Source organism: Balaenoptera acutorostrata, chromosome 10, assembly GCF_949987535.1.
Source record: "Balaenoptera acutorostrata chromosome 10, mBalAcu1.1, whole genome shotgun sequence".
Lineage (NCBI taxonomy): Eukaryota > Metazoa > Chordata > Mammalia > Artiodactyla > Balaenopteridae > Balaenoptera > Balaenoptera acutorostrata.
This window is the reverse complement of record NC_080073.1, coordinates 5916031-5942547: the sequence shown is the minus strand read 5'-3', so window position 1 is coordinate 5942547 and position 26517 is coordinate 5916031. Positions and strand designations below refer to the sequence as shown.

The window sequence follows — 26517 nt, the reverse complement described above, 5'->3', positions numbered from 1 at the left end:
GTGCCACGTGCTGCCGCTCTGCCCTGAGAAGCCAGCAATGTCCCCAGTGTCCGGGGAAAAGTAGACTCAACTCCAGGCACTGAAACTGAGGAAAGTGCATCCACTTGCACACTCATCAACGAGAGGTTTTCCCGCCCTTCAACCAAGCGGGGCTCAGAGCTGAAGGAAACCCTTGGGAAGGTCTTACTTGACAATCTCGGGCCTCAACTAAATTCCTTACCTCCTGCCAGCAATTAACTAAACCAAAGGGAGTCTGAATTCTTAGCACAGGGGAGGGATGTGGGGATGAGGCATTTTACTTAGTGCTTTGGAGGAAATGTTCTGGGGCCCCGGGGGTCCCCATGCTGTAGGCCCCTCGGCCCAGCCCGGCCCCCGTGTCCCCCGCGCGGGCTCAGGCTCGCGTAATACAGGAACATCCCTGAGGTGACAGGGTGTCCCGGCCAATGGAATGCAGAACACCCCCGGCAGGAGTGGACTGAAGGTCTGTGGCGACACCCACTGTGCACGAGGGTGAGGTGTATATGGAGGTTCAAGGAAGGAGGGAGCAGGGCCCATGAGGGTCACGGCAAAGACCGAGCCCCGACTCCGACTCACCCACCTTCCCTCTCCTCTGCATCCCTCACACAAGCGTCCGACCTCTGGGAACCTACAGGATGGTAACAAACCTTCACCCTCACGGCCCAACACGAATCACAATAAAGTTGTTAAAGCATCTTTAAGTTTAGAAAGCTTCCTCAGAGAAGATACTTAATGCCATTGAACTGTACACTTAAAAATGGCTAAAATGGTACACTGTATGCACTACAACTAAAAACAATAATAATTTAAAAAAATTAAAACCAGAAAATGTCTCTCCCCCGCCATTACTTGCTGAGTTGCTGGGTCTGTGACGTGGAGCAAGTAGATGGCCCCATCCCTGTCTCACAGAAAAGAGGCCTGAGGTGAGGACGATAAACGCTTACCATCCTCACCCCAGGTCCCGCATCACCCACCCCTCCATCCCCAGCTTCCAGGAGGCCCTCCCTGACCCCCCGAACCGCAGCGCCGGAGGGCATGGTGGGGGCCTGCGCGTGCATGAGGGGACAGCCCTGCAGGGCCCCCTACCCCGCACGCTCTGCGCGGTCCCCAGTGCAAGGCATGGGGCTGAGCACAGAGCGGGTGTTTTAACCACCATTCACTAAGTGAACTTTTTTTTTAAAATTAATTAATTTATTTAATTTTTGGCTGCATTGGGTCTTCGTCGCTGTGCGCGGGTTTTCTCTAGTTGCGGTGAGCGGGGGCTGCTCTTCATTGCGGTGCGCGGGCTTCTCTTGTTGCAGAGCATGGGCTCTAGGCGCACAGGCTTCAGTAGTTGTGGCAGGCGGGCTCAGTAGTTGTGGCGCGCAGGCTTAGTTGCTCCGTGGCACGTGGGGTCTTCTGGGACCAGGGATAGAACCCGTGTCCCCTGAATTGGCAGGCGGATTCTTAACCACTGCGCCACCAGGGAAGCCCCTAAGTGAACTATTAAAGTACACATATCATGTGTGAGTACAGTTAGGATCTGCGGTGAACGAAAGGGAATTAAGGCAATTTCAGAGGAAATTCCCAGCAGGAAAGACTTTTTTTCTGAAAAATGCAGAATTTAGGGAGCATTTAAACATCAGCCATAAATAGCTGTGAAATAGTTTCTCCCTTTCACTACCTTCCCCATCTTTTGTTTCCCCTCCCCCCGCATCTAAATGTCCCCCAGGTCATCCAAACCTCATGCATCACTCCCTCTTTCTCCTTGTGAGCAGAATTCACTGCTTTCCAACCAGGCGGGAGGGCGCGTGGGTGTGTCCAGGACATCCTGGTTCAGTGTCGTCACTCCAAGGTACCAATTTCAGACGGGAAGCGGCGGGGCAAGACAGCGCCGCCAGGGTGTGTGGTGTGGAGGGAAGGCGTTGGCATGGCGAGGGGGTGGGAGGCGAGGCAGAAGTGCCCTCCTGGTACAGAATGGTGAGCTGTGTGTCATGGGCCGGAAAAAGCTGAGAAATACCGGCATTCAGAGAGAGCATCCCGAAGACACAGAGGGACCGGGGTCTGTCTGCTGCAGTGCCCAGCACGTCCGGCTCGGCAGTGACACGGGGGCACCTGTCTCTGCCTTTGACTGGGGGGAAGACTGTGTCATACATGACACCTGCCACCACTTAACATCACTTAATCATCAAGAAAAAAGCCACAGCCCTACCTCATCCAAGGTTCAAGGGAACCCGACCTGAGCACGGAGGGCTGTGCAGTTGGCTGATTACATCCCTGCCCCATCTTTCCACCCGAGTGACACGCCACCCCCCCCCAACTAACTCTCACAAAGGTAGCACCCCCCTTTCTGCTAGTTCATATTTCAAAACCCACTACCTGGAACTAAGCGGCACACTCCTCACTGGCTCTGCCGCATGACATGTGTGGCCTGCAGTGCCAGGGAGAAGCACATCCATTGCACTGCTGCCCTCAGAAAGACCTGCCCAGGAAGAGAGAGCATTACGAGCTGGCGAATCCCTCCGAGTAAACTGCTTACCTGGATTATCTTTATTATCATCAGCTACCCTTTACTGACGGTAGTTATCGTTATGACCTTATTAAATCCACCACAACGCTGCAAAGTAAGCATCGGCATCTCCATCGTATAGACGTGTACACTGAGATTCAGAGCGGTTAAGTCACTTGTCTAAGGTCGCAAAACTAGCACAGTACGAGGGTTCTATTTATATTTGACTGGCTCCAAAGCCTCTCCTTTTCACCTTCCCGTCTCGAGAGACGGATGCAGAGAAAACTACAAAGACCCATGTACCCACCACCCAGAACTGACAGATGAAACCTCACCATCCTATTTGCTTCAGATCTTTCCTTCCCTCTTTAAGGATTAAAGCCGCAGAGCATGGTCCTCCTTCACGCCCCCCAGGCCCCTGCCCCTTCTTCATCCCTAGATACACCCGCTGGCCTGTATTTGGAGATTCTTCCCATCTGAGCCTTTGTCCCCTGACCACCTGTGAACGTATCTGTAAATCTGAGCAGCACATTTTACATTCCCATCACTGTATGTACTTAACAGCCGGGCTTTTTCCCCTCACGTGTTTCTGGCCTAGAGATCCGGTTCATTCACGTTCGTCACCTGCCATACAGGATTCCTTCACAGGAATCCACCAGTTTGTTGATCCACTGCTGCCCGACAGGCGGTTTGGCCGTGTCGGGTTTTCCTAGTTATCAACAATCCCACGGCGTTTACATTCCTGCGCCTGGGTGCCGCGCAGGTGCATCTTCGGAGGGAAGGCTTCTGGCTGCAGGGCGCCCCGCCTTCAGGGCCAGCAGGTGCTGCCGCAGCCCTTTAGGGCCCGGCGTCCACTGCCCTCCTGCCACCACTGCGTCCTCGGTCACGTCTGGCACCAGAGCAACTGAGGGCCTCTTCATACATCTGTTAGCCATTCCACTTTCTTCCTTCAATTACCTTTTATCAGTTATGGGTTGAATTGTGTCCCCTGCCCCCAAAAGATGCTGAAGACCCAACCCTAGTACCTGTGCTTTTATTTGGAAACAAGGTCTTTGCAGAGAATCACGTTAAGATGAGGGCATTAAGGTGGGCCCTCAGCCAATGACTGGTGTCCTTCTAAAAAGGGGAAATTGGACAAAGTGACAGACATGCACCAAGAAAAGATGACGTGAGATGTGAAGACGTAGGGAGAATGCAATCTATAAGCCAAGGAATGCCCGAGGCCACCGGAAGCTGAGAGAGAGGCCTGGGACAAGCCGTTCTCACAGCGCTCGGAAGGGGCAACCCCGCCCTCAGCGCCATCTCAGACTTCAGCCTCCAAAACCAGGAGGAAATACATTCCTCTTGTTGAAGACACCCAGTCCGTGGCACTTGGTCACGGCAGCCCCAGAAACTAATACAGTTAGTATGGCTTTTACCCCCATGCTTTTACCCCCAATGCTTTTACTTCTTTAGATATTCTCCACATCCATGTTTTTTCTGCTTTATCTGTAATTAATCTCTTCCTCCACGCCCCCCAGTTTTTTTGAAGCTTGCTCTGGACATGTTCAGAGGCCCCTAAGATCCACCGGACCTGAGGTGTCCTTGTCACACATGCCTGTCATCACGAGGACATTTAATCAGCACTGAGAGGTGACAAAGTGGGTGAGGCCAGGCCTGCTGGTGAGAAGCTGGAGGGCCAGCTGCCCCCCGACTGCTCCTCCAAGTGCAATTCAGGAAGCCAGGAAAAGGCATCCGCCCGCCCCGATGTACAGGACCGCAGACCCTCATCAGCCACGCCATCCTCCCAGCCGTGCAGCTCAGGACCACTGCAGGCAGAGAGAGAACGAACCAGCACACCTTCTCCTCAGTCCTGCGCGGATGGGCCCGTCGATAACCAACCTCAAGGCCCGGGCCAGCTGCATTCGACGCCCGCCTTCTCTCCCCAGCGCCCGCACCAGCCTCGGGGGTGCCCGCGCCCTTCCCAGGGCAGGAGGAGGGAGACGGAGCCGAGAAACGGCGCACCCAGGGCACAGGCTGGCGGGGGCGGGACGGGGGCTCCCATCAGGCCAGCCCTCCCCCTCCTGCCTCAGTTGCTGCCCGCTGTTCGGTGCTGGAGGGAGCATGACCAGCTCTGGGTAAGGGAGAGGACAGGCGTGTCTGAGGAAGGCTTCGGCCGTCCTCACTGGACCCTGTCTCTGTAGCTGAGTCAAGGGTCTCCAATCGCCGCCCTCAAGACCGAGCGGCACTGAGAGAGCACCGCAGACGGCCCCAGAGTGTCCGGCCCCGAGACGCCGTGGCCGCCCTGGCCTCCAGTGGGCGTTTTGTGGTTGCTCCTCCCGCTCCTCCTGCCCTGCTCTGTCCCCCAGACAGTGGCTCTCTCTCCCCTCGGGCACAGTCACTGCGCAGACCCGCGTGGGGACCCAGGGTGCCCAGGACACCCGACAGCCGTCACCTGGGCCCACGGCGGCCACTTCCGTGAAGCTTCTAAATAACCGACACGTAAGCCTTAAGACACAAGATATTTTAAAACTGTTGTAGTTAGAAACCCGTCTGAAACATCCTACAGTTGACTTCTTTTCTTTCTTGGTGCCTTGGGATCTTAATATAAACGTTATTTCGGGATGTGATGCCCGCGGCAGGCCCGTCTGTCCTGTGCTGGGGCTCCTCAGCCGGCCAGCGGCTGCCGGTGCTGGGCGCGCTCCCCTCGTGTCTCGGTCTCCTCCCTGGTCGTCTGCTCGGCCTCTGCTTTCCCTTCTCCTCGCGGTGGGCCCCGAGAACAGGGCCAGCACTCGCGCCTGCTTCGCCTGGGGAGTCAGGGCTCCCCAACCTGCTGCCCAGAGAGGGCGAGACCCGTGATGTCGGACCACCACCCGGAGCCCCTCTCCCAGCGGCTCAACTCTGTGAAAACGAGGGACTAGTTTTCTTCGACTAGGACAGTCTGTGCATGTTCTCCACCGTTAGCTGAGACAAGAGGAGAAACCGAAGTTTTAGAAAAGAGGTCAACGCTGAGAAGGCGACGGGGAAAGCCCCCCGCCCCTCCTCCCCCACCCTGGGTGGGCCACGGCTGCCGTGAGCGCGGCGGGCGCCCACCCGCGGGCGGCGGGAGCAGCACGGGACCACGTGCAGCCTGAGCTCTGCTTACGGACTCAACGGCTCACGCGGGCCACACGTGTACACTCATTCATTTCAGATGAATGGAGATGTTGCTGAGACTAATAAAATACAAATTAATTTAAAATTCCTACTGCTACTAAATGTGTAAGTCATTTTTGTCATTATGTATACTCTCGATGAATGATATAAAAAAAAAAATACAACCACTCTCCTGTTTTTGGCATCGAAGTCCTTGCACCAGAGAAGGGATAGAAACATCATGTCTCTCCTTCCGCACAACAGCTACAGCGTCTGCAACGCACACAGACCTGGGGCAGCGCGTCTGTCCCGCCGCACGGCAGCAGGGGTGTCACTGCGGCGCTGCTCTGCTCGGCTATCCAACCACTTGGGACGGCTGGGTGAGGGAGAAAGGGGTGACGCTGAGGGATCTGCCCACAGAGACGGTCCAGAGTGGCTTTTTTTTTTTAAAATAAATTTATTTATTTATTTATATTTTAATTTTTTTGGGCTGCGTTGGGTCTTTGTTGGTGCGCGCGGGCTTTCTCTAGTTGCGGCGAGCGGGGGCTACTCTTCGTTTTCGTGCGTGGGCTTCCCACTGCGGTGGCTTCTCTTGTTGTGGAGCACGGGCTCTAGGCGTGCGGGCTTCAGTAGTTGTGGCGCTCAGGCTCAGTAGTTGTGGCTCGCGGGTTCTAGAGCACAGGCTCAGTAGTTGTGGCGCACAGGCTTAGTTGCTCCACGGCATGTGGGATCTTCCCAGACCAGGACTCAAACCCACGTCCCCTGCATTGGCAGGCAGATTCTTAACCACTGCGCCACCAGGGAAGTCCCAGAGCGGCTTTTAAGTGGACGGTGTCTGCAGCAGCTTTGCTGGGGTCAAGGCAGCAGCTCCCCGCACCCACACGCAGCTCCCTGCACCCACACACAGCCCTCAGCCCGATTCTAAGATCCCCTGACAAAGCCTTCCTTATGCTGGAAATGTGGAGCGTGGAACCAACTGCTCAGGCAGGAGGAAGGCAGGTGCACTCGCCTTCCGAGCCATCCACCAGCCCAGGACTCAGAGCGGAGACACGGTGGCCCTTCCAGACATGCCTGCATTGAGACCCACGGACCTCCTGCCCAGCGCCCTGCTCCGAAGCCCCCCACGAGTCAGCGTGGAGAACAGTGCCGGACACACAGTATCTGACTCATGAATGAACCGACCAAAAAGCACACGGATTCTTAGGAAAAAGCAGCACCAACTGGTCTGAATAAGACAGGAACCTATGAAGCTTCAGGGCGGCATCTGGCCCAAGGGTCACTGGAGAACCAATCCCAGCCCCCGCAAGGCCACCAGGAAGGAGTGGTCTGCAAACACCTCCAGTGTCATTTCCGCTCCCTTCTTCTGGGTGGGGACCAGGCCCGCTTTCTGATGCCATTCAAATTCTCCCGAAGGCTCACTCTGAGCTTTTACTCCACATTCTGTGACAAATCGCTGGAAGCCATTACACACTGTTTAGTGAAGAGAGTGGATGCTTTGTCCTACTCAGAGGAAGAGAGCTTCGTGCTGGGTCGTCTGTGAACCGCAGAGCGGGCTGCGAACATCGGCGCCCTGCGGCTGCTTCGCGCCCCCCCAGGGTAGGGCACTCGCTTACTCCCGCTCCGCGCCATTCACTCAACTCCTGGAAGGGTTCGATGAAAGGCCCTCCCCTGCTACCGACGTTCCAGCACGATTCTTTGACTGACGGTCTGCCCTTTGGAAAAATTCAACGAAGTCTATTTCTTCTTCCAACTACTGGAAAACTGCTTCTGTGTCAGCCCTGCCATGCCTAGAATTCTCTTCAACCCAACAAGAATCCCTCCCAATGACCCTAATACCATCCTAACACCTTACCATCCTGTCTGTCACACACCTCCACGCACTCTCCAAAGTAACATCCATCTTTAAGCGTGGTACCCAGAACTAGGTATAATACTCCAGAGGAAATCTAAAGAACAGAGCGCACAAGAAAAGATAACTCCCCTCAATTTACGTAGCACATTTTAAACCAAAAGTCAGTGCAGAAGGTCTAATAAGAAACAAGGTCAACAGAATAGAATATCGAAATCAGGATGATTCTGAGACCTGTAGTCAACTAGGACCCCACCTGGAACAGCACGACCCAAGACACAACAGTTCTGCCAGCAGCCTGGTCCCATAGTAATGTGTGGTCTCCTAAAATCCTCCTACTCTTTTTTTTTTTTTTTAATTTAATTCAGCTATACTTGTGACCCTGTATTGGCTAAAGAGAGAGATAAATGAGTTACTGCACACGTCTGCATCACATGCGAATGCCTGCCAAAGACAGAGCAGCACATTTCATCCATGTGCTATTTGGTTTGCTGCAATTCCCTCCTGCCCTTCACATACCCACACAGTCGCATTCCTACACCTGAATGCAAGTACCTTCCCAGCGTCCAGCCCCGACGGTGGCGGTAACCAGTTCCATATTATTCTGTGGACTTCTTTATTTTTTTAATTTTAATTTTATTGCAGTATAGTTGATTTACAATGTTGTGTTAGTTTCGGGTATACAGCAAAGTGATTCAGTTAAACATATATATAGGTTATCACAGAATACTGAGTAGCATTCCCTGTGCTGTACAGTAGGTCCTTGTTGGTTATCTATCTCATATATATTAGTGTGTCTGTGTTCATCCTAAGCTCCTGATTTATCCCTCCCCCCCACCCATGTTCCCCCTTTGGTAACCATAAGTTTGTTTTCGATATCTGTAAGTCTGTTTCTGTTTTGTAAATAAGTTAATTGGTACCAATTTTTTAAAAATTACATTCCACATACGAGTGATATCATATATTTGTCTTTCTCTGACTTACTTCACTTAGTATGACCATCTCTAGGTCCATCCATGTTGCTGCAAATGGCATTATTTTGTTCTTTTTTTATGGCTGAGTAATATTCCATTGTATATATGTACCACATCTCCTTTATCCATTCATCCGTTGAAGGATATTTTGGTTGCTTCCATATCTTGGCGATTGTAAACAGTGCTGCAATCAACGTTGGGGTGCATGTATCTTTTTGAATTATGGTTTTCTCCAGATACATGCCCAGGAGTGGGATTGCTGGATCATATGGTAGTTCTATTTTTAGTTTTTTAAGGAATCTCCATATTGTTTTCCACAGTGGCTGTTACCAAATTACATTCCCACCAACAGTGTAGAAGGGTTCCCTTTTCTCCACACCCTCTCCAGCATTCGGTTTTAGACTTTTTGATGGTGGCCATTCTGAATGATGCAAGGTGATACCTCACTGTAGTTTTGATTTACATTTCTCTGATGTTAGTGATGTTGAGCATCTTTTCATGTGCTTTTTGGCCATCTATCTGTATGTCTTCTTTGGAGAAATGTCTATTTAGATCTTCTGCCCATTTTTTGATTGGGTTGTTTGTTTTTTTTTTGATACAGAGCTGCATGAGCTGTTTGTATATTTTGGAGCCATGGACTTCTTGACAATAGAGGATAAGCTCTAATTCAACATATTCATTCTACACTGAACAAAAATTAGAAAGCGAGTTTTTCTTTTAAAACTACCCACCTACCCTGACTGACATCAGAAACTTTGCAGGCAAAATTAAATTACTTACTGAATTAAATTACTACAAAACTATATTAAAAAGTTTGAGAATTTAAGTATTGAGTATATAAAGTAATTAAATATTCATTTAATAGAAGATACTGAGGCATCTACCAAATATTCTTTAAAATAGTTACTACTGTTACTATTAAGTTATTAGTTATTATGATTATTAATAATAAAATTATCATTATTAAAGGGCCTTCGGGACCTTCCATCTGAGAGCACATTATGTACTGCATTAATTCCCTCTGAGCACCCGTGTGGTCTGGGCTGAACTCCATCTTTTCGAAAACTAGAGGAAAAGGTTAGCTAAGCCATTGTTTCTCTTTACTTAGATTACAGGATAAGAACATGATCAGAAATTCTTAAAGGTTATTTCAAGGACTCTCCGGTGCTTAGAAAGGCTACTAATGTATTGGCAACTGATAGGCAAATTACCAACCAATCTCTATTCTTGAAGCAAAGTTCCCAAGGGATCTAAAAAAAACCAATACTGATGGCTTACTTCATCTTCCAAGTTACAAAAATGCATTTCTTGACAAATATTCTTATTTTCAAACTCTTCAGAGGATTCAGAACTGACTTTCCCTATAGTGTCTGCTTAGTTTTACTGTAACGTCACTAACATCTGGCTATTAAAATCATATTTAATCCCAAACCTGGGACCTGGAAAAGGAACCCAGGGGAACCTCATGACTGGTCAACACTGAAATAGCATCTCCCCCGCAAACTCCTGAGTGGATGATTCTAAAAATGTCTTCGGAGAATCCAGGACTGCCATCCCCAAATACCTCAAGTGACGCACCCCTTTCCTTTTCACAAGCACCTCCCACACCAAATGGCAATGGTGACTCCCAACCACCCTTTAAATTAAAATGACCACGCACCAGCGTCCTCACATTGCCACTCCCCACCATGAGGCCCCAAAGGTCACATCCTGAGAGCTGAACGTCTGTCCTTCAAGTTCTTACCCCCTCTTGACACACTGTTCATCCCAGCCGAGCACGGAATACGAAGGCTGAACACATAATAGATGCGTTATTGTTTATTCAATTGAACCAAAGTTAATCATTAGTCTTTGGAAGGTTTTTAAATCTTTTTTAAAAACTGTGGCAAAATACACATAAAATTTACCATTTTAGTCATTTGAAAATATACAGTTCAGTGGCATTAAACACATTCACACTGAATGTGCAACCATCTCCACCACCCATATCATATCGAGAAATTTTTCATCTTTCCGAAGTGAAACCCTGTACCCGTTAAATACAAACTCCCCGTTCTCCCTCCCTCATCACCGGGCAACCACATTCTCTTCACTGCTTCTACGAATGTGACACTCACTCAAGAAGAATCACACGCTCTTTGTGCTTTTGTGACTGGCACTGAATTCACTCTGCATAATGTCTTCAAGGTTCATCCATGCGGTGGCAGGTGCCAGAACTGCACGTTCCTTTTTTAAGGCTGAATAATAATCCATGGTATGGATCTATTAATTCCTTGACGGGCATTGGGTTGCTGCCACCTTCCAGCTGCCATGAATCATGCTTCTGTGAACACGGGCAGGTGTACAGATACCGGTTTCAGGTCCCTGCCTTCACTTCTTGTGGGTCTACACCCACGTGTGGACTTGCTGGATCACATGGTAATTCTGTGTTTAATTCTCAGTCCTTAGGCGTTTTGACAAATCATTGGTAGTAAATGTCCCTCTCTACTCGAGAAAAATGATAGGCTTCCGAAAGGATAGGTCTGGCTCACAACAACAACACAAACACAAGTCTCTGTAAACACAGTCCAAGTGGTTCATGAGAGAAGTGCTGAAGAATAATGTAAGCATTTGACGAGAAAAGGTAAACAAACAAACACCATCCAGCACCAGCTCACCCAACCCTGCAGCTCCCGGCACACACTAGGGGGGCTGCAGTCAGGGGTGTGGTCAGCGCCAGGGAGCATTTGCAGACTCACAAGCTACACATCTGCGGTTCTCACTTCTCACTATGGGCCTCTGAAAATGACTTCAAGCCATCTAAGGATGGCTAGTGTTAAGAACAGTAATAGCTACCATTTGTGTGACATCAGCGTACAGTTCTACAGAGTGTCCCGCACACATGTCATTGTTAACAGATCTGCCTCAGTCTGCAGCCCCTCCTCGCAGCCCCGCAAGTGTGGCCCTCAAATGGCCTGCCGTGTGGACAGGTGAGGGCGCCTGGACACCGGCTCCCGGGCCGGCGGGCGACCTCTCGGTCTGCATCTGAACCTCAGCTTCCTTTCAGGGCCAGGAGGGACGAGGCTGCTCGCCACCGAGTTACGTGGCAAGTTCCCGAGAGACGGGACAAGAGCCCCGTGTCCTGAGGCCTGTGGAGGGGCCTCCTCTCCAGTGGGTCCCATGCCCTAAAGCAACTCACAGAGGAGGGCCTCCAGCACCCTCTCCACGGAGGGCAGTGGTCACACAGCTGAGGTCGGAACCTCCAGACTTCAATTGTGCCCAAGTGCTTTTATTTGCCTTGTCATTTTCTTTAAGAATAAATGTTAAACATAAAACATACCCCCTTCTGGAGGCGATCCTGGCGGCTGAACTGAGTGGGAAGAAGAAGCACTCTGTCCTCCCCGAAGCTGCGGCCTCACCAACTATGCATCACTGTCTGCAGTCGGTCAAGTGATGGCCCGGCCCGGCAACAGCACGTCAGCGGTCACCTGGAACCTGGCTGCTTCCACCCCATTAAGACAACAATTACCCATGTGCGTTAGCCCCTCGGCTCACAGTGGCGGGGCTGCGGCCCCTTTAAGAGCCCTCTCTCTCCAGGCCCCTCGCAGAAGAAACCGGATACGACGGGGATCTGATTGGGACAAGGGGCCGCCTGGTGAGGGGAGAGAGATGAGCAGGAAAGTCACTGCTGCCCTTCTGAGCACAGGCAGTGCCGCCTCTCCCAGCCTTGCTGCCGCAGAGTTTAAATTAATTACAGCTGAAAATACAGAGTTGCCATCTGGTTTGCAAAAGCAAGGATAAGGGAATAAAATGAAAGGGTTTTTGGTACTAACCTCACTTTAATCATTGCCAAAGAGCATGAAGACAGCCCAGCGTCCTCCCACAAGAAAGCCTTGGGCCTCCCAAACTTGGCAGGCGGTCCAGGCGCAAAACTGGATGGGCGGGAGGCTCGTCAGAATAAAAGTCCCCGCCGGGGGAGGCGGCAAGGTGAGGGCCGCCGCCCGCGCGCGAGGGCCAGGCTCGGGGGCCGGGCCGGGCCGAGGTTCGTTCACAGAGGCTTTCCTGCCAGAAGGCGACACGCATCGTTACGGTCCCAGTCCGTGAGAAAAGAGATCCGCTGTCAGGAGGACAGCATGCCATTTCCTCTTTCTTTGTCTCCCTGTCTGCCAGAACATCAGGCTTTTATAAAACTCTCTAAATCGAGGCCCAGCAGAACCCAGAGAGGCCGGTGGGCTGCTGGGGAGGGGGGAGGGGGGCGAGGAGCAGCGCCGCCCCGCACGGTCCCCCTCCCCCGCCCCCCACCCCCCACGGCAGGAGGGTCGAAATGCCCCAGGTTCCCTCGTGCCTGGTCGGGAGCGACTTCCTTCTGCTTTCCTCCCGCCGGCAGAAGCCTGGCTGAGAGGCTCCGCTCTGCGGGGGCTCAGGCCGCAGAGAGCCGGGGACGGTAAAGGTGCCACCGCGGTCCCGGGTCTGTCTCCGCAGGCCTGGGGTGGGTGCAAAAGATGCCACGTCTGCAGCTTTCTCACCCCGCCCAGCATCAGGGAGCCCTCAGGAGACAGCCTCAGTCCCATTTCTGGCCAATTCGAACTTTCGCCTGCCCGCTACCTGAGTTCTTTTCGACCCAGGTGAGTTTTACAGACAAAACCTAGATGTACCTGGGTCCAGCTGCTTTCAGAAAGTACTACCCGCGGCGGCACAGTGGTGTTTAGGGGAATAAATTCCGAGCAACCGGTTACAGTCTCTTATAAACTAGAGATCAGAACGGTAACAGAGAAGATAAAAGCTGATGATGAAGATGGCATTACTGTTCTGGGGAAAGACACATCTTCAACCCCAAAATGATGCGAAAGTTGTCTCCCAGATCCTGCCCTGACCGAATCATTGTCTATAGCAACGGTGTCCATAACATTCAAACTCTCAGGAGTGTAACTTTCAAGTAAATGGTACATCTATCAAACCACAGGAAACATCTGGTAAAATGGTTAAATAAAACCAGAATTGAAACATTTGATTTCAGAGCTTGCTGATGGTACCCAACAAGAGACCATTAAAACAAACACCAAAAGCCCTCTGCCCACTCAGGATGCTCAGTGCAACTGTGGAAAATGTCCTCGAAGGGGGAGGGGAGAATAAGCAGGCAATCCAGAAACGCTGGCGGGGGTGGGGGTGGCAGGGCCCCCGTTCCTGAGGCTCTGCCCTGCACATCGCCGCCCCCAAAATTTCCTCAGGCCCGGGAGGGCTCGTCCACGCCCACCCTCATCCCCCCAACCGAATGCTGCCAGAGAAGCAGGCACCCAGGAAGTGCTGGGTAAGTGAAGGAATGAAGCAACGTACACACAATATACATCTCTTCGTTGCACAACTAACATGTATTAAGCACATACAATTATCCCACCGTCAACACACACAGCCTAGGCGTGTGTCCCAAGGTACTAGGCAGCACATTTCGCTCCCTTCTAGTACACTTTAGAAGCCTTTTCCATTAAAGAAAAGGTTTAATGATTCGACCACTTCCAAATTTTAAAGAATCTGTATTTCAAAAACACAGAAAAGGTGAAAAGCAAATAACAAATTAGGAGTGGTTATTTTCCTAACTCATCTGATGGAGGGTCCTTAATAAGCACAGTTATAACACAGCAATAGAAACAAGATGAATGCCCTAAATTTTTTTAAAAAGAAGATAGAAACAGTCACAAAAGAAGAAATCCAAATGGTCAATGAAAATATGAAAAGACCATTCAAGTTTCCTAGTAGCAGAAAGAAAAAAAAAAGAGACAAGTTACCACAATGATTCTCCTATGAAACCTGCAAAAATTAAATACACATTAACAGTCACCTTTGTGATGCTGTGGGTGACAGGCACATGCACAGAGTTGCCAGTGGAATGTCAGTCAGCTAACCTACTAGAGATGAGCTGGCAGGGTGCACGGAAGCAGAAATGGGCGCCGTCCGACCCAGAAATTCCACTTCTAGAAACAGGGGGAATACGAGATGTGAACAAGAATGGATGTACAGAGACAGCCCCAGAAGTATCACAAATAATAGCGAAACATTGTAAACAGCCCCACTATCTGTATTTGTTAACAAGTTCTTTTGGTCACAAGCAACATAAAACAAGGCCTGCTAGCTTAGGCTAAGTGGGGGAATTTACTGGAAGGATACTCTGCTACATTTCTTGGAAATGAAAGAAGAGTCAAACAACCAATGCTCAAAAAGGAAAAAATAAGGTGTCCCGGGACCTGGGCAACAGGAGGAGGAAGGCACCCCCTGCCCCCAGCCCCACACCGGGGCAAGGTGCCCGCCTGGGAGACCCTGCCACCCACCCAGCCCACCAGGCGCTCCAAGTTCAGGTGAGAAACCCCACAGCCACTGTGTAGGTCTCCATCCTGGCACCCCCAAGGAGTTAACATCGAGTCTCAGAAATTCTTAGGTCGGTTTTATTAGACATCAAATTCGCTACTGAAAATCAGAAGAACCCTCTCTCCACTCCCCCAAATGCTACCAGTTTTCACAGTTAAGAGACTTCACCTGAGCTTCGAATCAATTATATCTAAGAAACCGGGGGTCTCACAGGAAAGCGGTCTATTAGAGTTGTGCAGGTTTAGGGAGGAGGAGAGTAGGGCAACGCCCCACCTTTGCCGTGAATGAGGGAAGGTGCTGGGTTGTTGCTTTTTTTTTTTTTTTTGTAAGTAAAACCACTGGGATTGTTGGCTAGAAACAGAAATAAGCCTTTGGGGCAGCGATAAAAATATATGAAAAGCTGCTGAGTTATCTCGGAGCAGGCAGGGACATTTACATCTGTTCCTTACAGCTCAGCCACGTCCTGTTCCAATCGCTTCGTCTCCTCCTTCAACTTGACTTCTCTCCCTCTGCCTTGTCCATTTCTGAACTCACCCTTCCCCCCACGTAACAACCACACGCACATCCTGAATACGTGCTTTATTTATCACGTACAACGTCATCCCTCCCAGTGTGGACAGAGAGGCCCCTGCTTTCGGTCTGGCTGGTTCCAAAGGGCGACTTTCCCAAGGAGTGACATCAGGGCCGCCCCTGCCTGGGACCCCGCCTCCCTCGTCCCCCAACGCCACCACCATCCACCCCGCAGCATGGGGAAAGCTCTCCTAGATCAAAGATCACTGGGAGGCACAACAACGAAATGCAACGTGTGGCGCCCACCTTCACCCTGAATGTGAAGGAAAACATCCATAGAGGGCATTCTCTAATGTGAACACATGTACTACGTTAGATCGCACCACTGTCTACGACACGTACAAAAGAGAAAGCAAATGTGGCAGAATATTCACAACTAGTGAAGCTAGTGAACGATATGTAGGTGCTCATGGTACCAGTTGTTTAATGTTTCTGTAGATCTGAACTTTTTCCAAAATGAAATGTTGGGGAGGATGGCAGGTCAGACGCTCACCAAACTTGGTGGCACGTTTAGAAAGATTTTAAAGTACAGGCAACCAGGGAGGCTGGGAACCCTGACACAGGGGGTGTGAAGAGGAACCTGGGAGATGGCGAGGGTCACACCGCACACATTAAGATGCCCCGGGCAGTGAAAATGCTGGTTTCAAATATTAGCCTCAGAATGGAAGTTCCAAAGCAGGTGAACAACCCAGACTGCCCACCGTGAGTTGGGGGAGAATGGCTTCTCACACCATGTGGAGCTTGCTCAAAGGCGTATAATGGCGGGGATTCAGATAACTTCTTTTTAACATAATCATGGTAAAGGAGGCTTTTGACAATTGATAGTCCAAGAGGGCCATCTACTGAGAATAATTCTGGGAAAGGGAGTTTAGGACAGGTCACCAAAGTGCCTAAAGGTCACCCTACATAACCTGGATTTTATCTTACTGTCAAAAATGAGCCAGAGCCATTGCCCATCAGCGAACGTTGCCGTGCCCTGCACGGAGGCTCTCAAGAAATACATGCCGATCACAGAGCCACAGGGCATCAGCACCACGTGCCCGTGCTACAGGGTTAGAACACGGAGCCTCTGCACTGCGGTCACTGGACATAACTTGCCCTAGAGCTAGCACCCAAAGTGGTCGCACACAAATAAAATACACACCACAGCTCTATTATGAGATGGCTGAAAAACGCTTTGGCTTTGAGAACTTTTTAGGTAGATTTGAAAAACTCCAGAAGTAATAAACACCTGAGCAGAGATCTGTTGGCTTTTCTAGCATGGACAGAACTATTCTTTACACCCACAAGTGTCTGGCCATCCCTCTGACCTGCGAGGTGCACCCACCTGAACTGGATTTCTCATTTCTATACACCTTACCTGATGCTCACCCTGGGATCAGAGCAAGACGCACAGGAAGAAATATAAACAGAGGGGGGAGCGGGGGAAAATTCATTCATACAGTAAACTCTGAAGGCTTATTACTCAGGGTCAGCACTGGGATAAGAGCATTTGACCCAAAGCCAGCATCTCAGGCAGAGCCAGTGATTCAGATTATTAAGCGTGCACGTGCCCAGGGACTAGGGATTTGCATGTTTCTGTTTGGGGGGAACAGGGGTCCGGGGAGGAAGGCAGGACAAGTGGTGGCGGTGCGATTCTCTGTTCCAGGGGTTCCCTGAATGAAACATCAGGCCTACACAGAAAAAACAGACGTACAGGAAGTGGTGCCACTCAGGGCTTATTGCATATTTGAAAGCAATTCTTGGGATTTCCCTGGTGGTCCAGTGGTTAGGAGTCCGCCTTCAAATGCAGGAGACGCGGGTTCGATCCCTGGTCGGGGAACTTAGATCCCACATGCCGTGGGGCAACTAAGCCCCGTCACAGCCATAAATAAATAAATAAATTTTTTTTTAAAAAAGAAAGCAATTCTTACCATCCTTTCCAAAGGGAAGAGCATTGACAGTGCCCTCAGAGTGGCACATTTTTCATGGAAACATTTACTTGGCACCTAGAAGGCATAGGGCACTATGCTGGGTGCCCCGGTGGGACAGACACGATAAGGGACAGCAAAGTGTGATCATTCTATGCATAGAACTGTTCGCCTTGAAACAGAAGGAACTGCCCTTTGCCAAGAGAAGGAGGCAAGAAAAGTGACGAAGGACAGCAGTGGGCGGCACCTCAGCAGGCAGCGCAGAAGCTCCTGCAGGCGGGGGTCTGCTCAGGGTTCCCTGGAGCTGACTGGGAGCCGTGGGAGAATTCCAAGCAGAAAGGAAGACTTCAGAAACCTTCTTCTGCACTGAAGTGCCAAGACCAGTAGGGAGGGCACTGCCATGGGAATGGGGGTCTAGGCCATGGCCGAGGCCAGGAGCTTCGTGGAAAAGATTCAGCAGACTGATTTAACAGGGGGCAGAGATAGAGTACACATGGGAGACCAGATCGAAGAAGAGAGAGGTGACTTCAGGGCAAGTGGAAAGATGGACGGCTGCCCTGCCATGAAGATGGGGGACAGACCTGGGCAAGCGCTGGAGGAGAAAGAGCCTATAAAGTCACATCTGGTGGAGCAGCTCTGAGCCTGAGGGGCACATACACTATCCGGAAGGCAGACGGCTCTGTGGGTGTGGAGGTTTGGCCTCAGCCAGACGTAAAGATCTAGGAACCCTCCACCTCTAGTGGTAATTCAAGCCATGAGCTGGCGTGTGACTTCTTTCCAGGGTCTGTGCAGTGAGAAGGACGGAGCCCTGGAGGATGGATTCATGACGAGCCTTTGAGAGATCCTGAATGGAGGAGCCAGAGAACTAGGAGGGGAACCAATGAAAGCAAGAAAAGGGCCAAGGAAACCAAGGGAGAAGAGGCTTCCATGGAACAGGAAGTCAAATAAGATAACCTGGATCAGGTTCCCCCTGCATCTGGCGATCGGCAGGGCACCAGTGAGGGAGGGAGAGAAGTTTCATTAACGCTGAGGGTCCGGATCAGGGCACTGGACTGAGGAATGGATGCGGAAGTGGAGACAATCCACCCCCTAGAAACAGCTCGGAGGGAAGGAGGTGGGTAAGGAAGGAAGGTGAGGGGCACACGGTCAAGGGAGAACGGGGCCCCGGGCTTCCTCAACCTCTCTGGCCCCGTGAACTTCGCTGAAAGCCCTGAGCATGAGAGCTGGCACTCTACAGCCCCAAATCAAGGGATCACACAGTCCTGCCATCACATACCTAGGCTGTACGGCACCAGAGCCTGGGGAGTCTGCGCATTCATAATAGAACTTCGAAACCAAAGAAAACGCTCATTTTGTTAGGCAAGTATGCCCCCCGGAATACTGCTAACAGGGCTCGTGAGAAAGGAACCGAGGATCCCCTGGCGAGTTACGTTTGAGAAACCCTGGGCTAAACCACGTCTCTGTACCTCAGACTCTCCGAGCCTGACTAGCGCCAACCACACAGGCAGACTCAGGAGATCGGGTTGGGTGCTTCCCAAACTCTGGCCGGGGAACACTCTCTGTCCTTCGAGCATCTTGAGGTAAGAGGGCCCTGAGGCACTCGACGGGCAGCAGTGCCCTGCATCCCTGAGGGGTCACCTTGGTGGTCACAAGGAAACGGCTTCCGATGAGTTAGAAAAGCCCACGACCCTCCCTCGACGGGTTCAACGACAGGGACAGGTTTGGGGGAGCAAAGAGGGTTCAGCCTCAGACGTGCTTCTAAAGCGACCTGACCAACTAGGAGTTGGTTTGTTGCTTCCACTTGACCCTGATCCGGTTTCTCTGTGGACCTGTTAGTTGTATTCTTAGGTCTCTTCAAGGAAAGCAAGGCAGGAGGCAGAGAAATCAGAGGAGAGCACGGTAGCAAAATCCATCCCCCTCTCGTCTGCGGTGCACGGGGCCTCTGCTGGGGCCATGGAGGCTCGGATCCAGAATCCAGATCCCTTGTTTGCCAAGGTTTCGAGCTCCTGCCAGACCCAAACCCTTACTGCAACACTGAGCTCTTTAATTATGCTTTGGAGACAATCTGTGGAGAAATTGAGAGAGAGAGAGAGAGAGAGAGAGAGAGAGAGAGAGAGAGAGACGGAGGAAGAGAGAGGGAGAGAGAGGGAGAGAGAGAATGTCTGCTGCATGAGTGCGTGTGTGTGTGTGTGTGTGTGTGTGTGTGTGTGTGTGTATACCCAAAGATTTAGCAAAGAAGATAAGGGACCAAAGCACTGGCAGTCATGAAACAAAAATTACACCAAACACAGCACGCGGGACTTGGACGCCACCTCACCGTGTGCCAGCCGCTGGTAGCACAGGAGACGGTGGGTTTACAAGCAAGACCCGAGAGGAAAATCAAAGAACCACTGACACTCACACGAAGCACACTTCTGAGCAGTCCTCCTTCTGGTCCTCAGTCGGATCTACTAAAGTGACAGCACTTGATGTGCTCTCAGAACAGGCTGGCCCCATACTGCCACAAGAAGAGGTCTGTGTGGCCACAAAGCAACAGGACTAATCCCCTGTGTGTAAATATAGCTGCCGTTTGTGTCCCCGGCACAGATGCACCTTCATGGAGACAGCGCTCTAAAAAGGGCTGAGGCGCCTGGAGAATCAGGGCAGGAGGGGGACCCGGCCAAACCCTATGTTGTGTTGTTTCCTCAACTTCTGAACAAACGCCTTTGACTTAATCCATCAACCTAAAAACACTCTTTTTCTTTTTTTCCATCTTAGTGTGTCGTCTTAAAAAGTGTCTTTACACATGCTAATGAAAGTTCTCTGATGGATCCCAAAGGTTCTTTAATGCCTCTCTAGTAAAGAAGTCCCCCTTTTTCAAGGTTCTCGTCCCACTTCTATAAGCTCTGTGATACGGAAGAGCCCAGAGGTCCCCAGAGCAGATGAGAACAGACACGCGATGACGGTCCTTTATTCTGCTGCCTTGACTGTTGGCACGCTTGCCATTTCTTCACCCCGTGTGTCATTTGGCCAGAACAACGCCAGTAGCAGGACGGTTCTCCGCCTTCCGAGCTCTCTGCAAAGACTCTTAAGGCAGAAATGATGCCTGCTGGGAAAAGGCTGATGTCAGCTCTTAAGAGCATAGCGCCCTGCTCGGATAAGGAGGTCTTTGTTTTCGGCTGAACTGTGAAAATGAGAAAATGCCTCTAGCCTGACAAACAAGAAACCCACACAGCAGAGGTCAGGCCCGTGACCTTTATTTAAAGGTACCACACTTCATTAGCAAAACACTCACATGCAACACACAGATGCACCTTTAATGTCACACGGAGTGGCTGTAAAAACCAGCTTCATTTCCACCCCCGTCAGGGCTGACCCGCAGCCCTAGCTCCAGTGCAGGGCAAAGTCAGCCTCACACGAAGCCCTTCTGACACTCTACGTCCCCACAGAAGCGCTCATTAAAGACCCAGGATCCCTTCTCGTTTGCTTTTCAAAAGAAATACACATACTTGCTGTACGTTGGGGGGATTTTAAAAAAAAATTAACAATATCTCAGTTTCTGAGTTAGTTATTTAGGATAACTAAAATTAAGGCTATAAAATATCCTCTTAAATCCCAGAACGCTTGTGGGAAGACTTACACGATTGTGTGTGAAAGCGCAGAAGAGGAGAGAATTTCGGGGCTAAAACTTCCCAAGTTCAGACGATGCCAAAAAGGATGTGGGAGAAAAAGAGAGAAAGCACATAGTCTGAGGGATTCTATTTCAAAAGTCCTTGATTTATGAAATCTGTAGGGGGGGGGGGGAGTGGAAATGTCTTCATATATTTAAAGCAAATTTTAAAATGCCCCAGTCTGTGTCTTTAGACTAACGTTACTATTGGCCTGTGCCACTAACTTAATATTGGGTCAGAGATTTTAAACCAGAACACAATTTCTTTTTTTTTTTTTTTCCTTGGCTGCCTTGGGTCTTAGTTGCAGCACGCGGGATCTTCGTTGAGGCACGCGGGATCTTTCGTTGCGGCACGCGGGCTTCTCTCTAGTGGTGGCATGCGGGTTGTTTCTCTCTCTAGTTGTGGCGCGCAGGCTCCAGGGTGCGTGGGCTCTGTAGTTGCGGCACGCAGGCTCTCTCACTGAGGCACGCGAGCTCAACAGTTGTGGCGCACGAGCCTAGCCACCCCACGGCATGTGGGAACCTAATTCCCAGACCAGGGATCGAACCCGCGACCCCTGCATTGGAAGGCAGATTCTTTACCACTGGACCACCAGGGAAGTCCCCAGAACACAATTTCAAAAGCACTTTCCTGAGCATGAAGGCAACCCTCCTCTGTTCACGTGGGGCTCTCACCTGCACAGAGATGCCCTTTCAGCCTCTTCAGGGGAAGCTCAACAGCTGCTCTTCCTCCCATCATCCCTGCAGGGAAGCCTCGCCGTGCAGGGCGGATGGACCTGCCTAGCGCTCTCAGAGCCCTTCCACACTTACGCCCCTGCATCCCGTCACCGCGTGCTCCAACGACCACTCTCCACCCGTCATCTCCAAAGCGTCATTCCGTTGTGTGGAGAATGCTCACACGGCAGATCATCCAAAACCACAAGGCGTTAAGCTCCTGTATCAAACAATTCACAGCAGCTGGATGCAAGCGCTCTTCAATATCAATGTAACATGGTTCCTAACAGCGCTGGCTCCAGGAACAGCCAGCCTGGGTTTTGATTCCTGGCTCCGTTACCAACTAGCTAGCTCTGTGACCTTGAGCAAGTTACAAACCTCCCTGAGCCTCAGTTTTACCACCTGCAAAAGAGGGATAATCATAGCATCCACATCACAGGGTTGAGAGACGCAAGGAGATCACGCCCATGAAACATTCAGCACAGTGCTTGGTACACAATCAGGCTCAACAGACAGTCACGGTCATGAATAAGCCCTGATACAAAGGCTCTCTTGATTCTCTGGATGCTGGGAATCCTGATCTATCACCATTCTCAGTGAGGAAAATTTTGACCCCCTCTAAGGCTTATGTACACATGGACACAGCAATAACATGCTCTGCCTATAAATACGTATTACTGTCTACCTAATAAAAACACATTACTGTTTACCTTTTAAAGTCTCAGCTGCTGATAGGTCAAGGTACTAAAATAACCCCAACTTTTCAATTTCCTCTGGGTCTAGTTGGTTTTTTTTTTTTTTTTTTTTTAAAATGAAGTTTCCCATTTTATAGCTACTTTATTTATTTATTTATTTATTTTTGGCTGTGCTGGGTCCTCGGTTTGTGCGAGGGCTTTCTCCGGTTACGGCAAGCGGGGGCCACTCTTCATCGCAGTGCGGGGACCGCTCTTCATCGCGGTGCGCGGGCCTTTCACTATCGCGGCCCCTCCCGTTGCGGGGCACAGGCTCCAGACGCGCAGGCTCAGCAGTTGTGGCTCACGGGCCCAGCCGCTCCGCGGCATGTGGGATCCTCCCAGACCAGGGCTCGAACCCGTGTCCCCTGCATTAGCAGGCAGACTCCCAACCACTGCGCCACCAGGGAAGCCCGGGTTTTTTTTTTTTTAATTTAAACTATAGCTGATTTACAATATTGTGTTAGTTTCAGGTGTACAACAAGGCGACTAGATTTTATTTATTTATTTATATATATATATAAAACTATATATATACACACACACATATATAAATAATCTTTTTCAGATTCTTTTCCATTATAGGTTATTACAAGATATTGAATATAGTTCCCTGGGCTATACAGTAAATCCTTGTTGTCTATCTATTTTGTATACAGTACTGTGTATCTGTTAATCCCGTACTCCTAATTTATCCCTCTCCCCACACCTTTCCCCTTTGGTAACCATAAGTTTGTTTTCTATGTCTGTGAGTCTGTTTCTGTTTTATAAATAAGTTCATTTGTATTATTTTTAGATTCCACATGTAAGTGATATCATATAATATTTGTCTTTCTCTGTCCGACTTACTTCACTTAGTATGATAGTCTCTAGGTCCATCCATGTTGCTGCCAATGGCAATATTTCATTCTTTTTTATGGCTGAGTAATATTCAACGGTATATATGTAGCACATCTTCTTTATCCATTCATCTGTCGATGGACACTTAGGTTGCTTCCATGTCCTGGCTATTGTAAATAGTGCTGCTATGAACATAGGGGTGCATGTGTCTTTTCGAATTAGAGATTTCATCTTTTCTGGATATATGCCCAGGAGTGGGATTGCTGCATCATATGCTAGCTCTAGCTTTAGTTTTTTAAGGAACCTCCATACCGTTTTCCATAGTGGCTGCACCAATTTACATTCCCTCTGGGTCTGGTTTTAAACTGAAATGAGGAATTGCTTCCTCTACTTTCATGAAGTCTGTGGACTAACAGTCCCCTGATAAAGCATGTTCATACACATCCTACTAAAGGTACTAAAGAGATACAAGGAATGGAGAATCACCAAACGGAGCATGATGATGTAGCCAACGATTATGCATATACCTTACAAACTAGATACTCCTGAACCCCTGAGGTACCATCTACACAATCAATCCCTCTGGGGGAAAAAAATGTCTATTTTAGTCAGTAATCAATAAGGTTTTGTTTTTTTTTAAACCGAGTTTCTATTACGCGCCCAGAACGTAATTTCAAAGGCTTCCTCCAACCTTCTGTCAAGCTGCAAGAATTACTAGTTTTGAGTCTGTTTTTCCCTCTTTTTCTGTTCACTCTTATGGGGTCACGAGGGAAGTGACTGAGACCAAGGGAGAAAAAAAAAAAAAAAGAATAAGAATAGGAGGTTAAGGGAAGAAGAAAGCAAAGGAGAAAGAAGAAGGAAGAAGAGAAAGGGGAGGAGCAAAGGGAACAGAGGACCCGAGCCTGGAGAACATACTCAAGGATACACCAGAATCGGCTCCATCAGAAAAACTTCAAAGGCATGGCCACAGAAGCAAAGACAACATCAGGGGACATATTTCACACCAGGAAAGGATTTCAAAGGAGCAGCACCAGCGAGAGGGGTCGTGTTTTCTTTCGCCGGGCCCTGCCTCTTCCAGCTTGGACTGTTAACGCCGTCTGGGGCGAGCGTAGCCGTCACAGCACAAGGCCAGGGACCGTGGCTTTGATCTCAGTGTGAGCTTATGGGTTTTGCCCTGTTCTGAGGCCAGGGGCAGCTATTTTGCACATTTATATAGCACTGATCAAAAAGAGGATGCCGCTTCCAACTGGGAAATGAGCTCGAAGAGCACATTCTCTGGATAGTGGGGCTAATTTTCAATTCAACACAGAAATTATTTAGCACCTGCCATGTGCCAGACACTAGAATGGCCAATTGTCACCCTAAATATGTGATGTCCATCTTTAAGACGCAGATCATCCTGTCTCAGGTGAGATACAGCTGTGACATAATCACATGATGATTGGTTTCGGTGTCACACACAGCAGGGTTAATCCAGCTCCATCACTTTGGACACATTATGCTCTCAATTTCTGCTTCTGTAATACACACACACACACACACACACCATCTTAAAGGGACACATTTACTGTAAGGGTTAAATGAGATAACACACCTAAAGTGTCTGGCATAGGGCCAGTATAGAGTAAGCACTCAATATACGTTCCCTTCCTCGCACAGGTAACTGAGTGAACACTTCAGCTACAAATCCATCACTCACACACAGAGGTGAAAACTGAAAGCCATCGTAGACTGTACTCTTCAGCACAGAACTCTCACCGGGTTCTACCAGCCAAGTAGTCTCAAAACCAGTATGAATTTAGCATGTTGTCATACTGCATCAATTGTTAGCCTTCAAGAGTTTTAAATCGTATTACAAATACACAAGATATTACAAATGCACAAGATTATCCATTGCAGCATTATTATTATAAAATATTATCTAAATGTCCAAACAAAGGGGATTAGCTGAACCCACCATGGCACAAGCATGCAATGGAGTACTACGCAGTTGCAAACAAGGATGAGAAACTGGCATGAAGCGATTTCCACAATACATGGTTGACTGAAAACACCTGAGCTCAAGTGAGTATACAAAGTGTGGCACCTTGTGTGTAAGAAAGAAAGGGAATGAGAAAATATTCATGTATCTGCTTACTTTATCAGAAAGACACACAAGAAGGGTAATTTTTTTATATGTATTTTTAATTTTAATAAGATTATCAGATTGCCTTCCCAAAAAGGTTGTCACAATTTCCAATTCCACTAACAATACACGAGTCCTCTTTCCCCTGTATTCCACCAACAATAGATATTAGGAGCTTTATAGTTTTTGCAAGGCTGTTTGGTATAAAGTAATACCTACTACTTGATTTTTCATATCCCTATGAGTGAATTTGTGTGGTTTTCTTTTTTATGGGGGAAGGGAAATGATGGTATTTGATTTGCTGTTCTCTAAATTGACTTTAATATTTTTTGCCTATATTTTTTGAGCTGTTTTCTCCTTGTCAGTTTGAAAGATATCTTTATTATATATTATAGCTATCATAATAGCTATATATTATATCTATTACTATTAAGTTATATTTTTATTATATTTTTCTCTAAATCTAGTATTTGATTATTGACTTTAACTTTTCTTGCTGTGCATTTTTTTCTTCAACTTTATTTAAAATTTTTTTTTTTTTGGCCGCAGTGTGTCTTCGTTGCTGTGTGTGGGCTTTCTCTAGTTGCGGCCAGCGGGGGCTACTCTTTTTTTTTTAACATCTTTATTGGAGTATAATTGCTTTACAATGGTGTGTTAGTTTCTGCTTTAGGGGGCTACTCTTTCATTGAGGTGTGCAGGCTTCTCACTGCGGTGGCTTCTCGTTGCGGAGCACAGGCTCTAGGTGTGCGGGCTTCAGTAGTTGTGGCACGTGGGCTCAGTAGTTGTGGCTCGCGGGCTCCAGAGCACAGGCTCAGTAGTTGTGGCACACGGGCTTAGTTGTTCCGCGGCATGTGGGATCTTCCTGGACCAAGGCTCGAACCCATATCCCCTGCATTGGCAGGCGGATTACAAGAAGGGTAATTGCCTTCAGGGGTAGGGAACAAGAGCAGTGAAGGAGACAGGGAAGGGAATGATACTCCTCTAGTACTTTTAAATATAGTTTTGACTTTTTTCTTTTCTTTCGGTCTCATTAAGAAATAATTGACAGATGGCACTGTGTAAGTTTAAGGTGTACAGCATAATGACTTCACTTACTTACACAGCAATATGATTACACAGTCTTGACTTTTAGAAGCATGTTAATAGTTTACATATTCAAAAAATGAAATCAACAAGGATGGGGAAAAATCTTCGAC

At 49.2% G+C, this 26517-nt stretch overlaps 1 protein-coding gene across 4 annotated transcripts in view; it reads right to left on the bottom strand.

Moving 5' to 3' along the window:
- Nucleotides 1–26517, bottom strand: part of VGLL4 (vestigial like family member 4) — a 157133-nt gene that overhangs the window by 9193 nt on the left and 121423 nt on the right. The window contains exon 1 of one of the 4 annotated variants that reach the window (XM_007192586.3): nucleotides 12256–12637. The exons of the other annotated variants lie outside the window; for them this stretch is intronic. Coding sequence (XP_007192648.1) covers nucleotides 12256–12269 — 14 coding nt within the window. The 5' untranslated portion in view covers nucleotides 12270–12637. Of the gene's footprint in view, nucleotides 1–12255; nucleotides 12638–26517 lie in introns of those variants that run through there. 4 annotated transcript variants of the gene reach the window in all.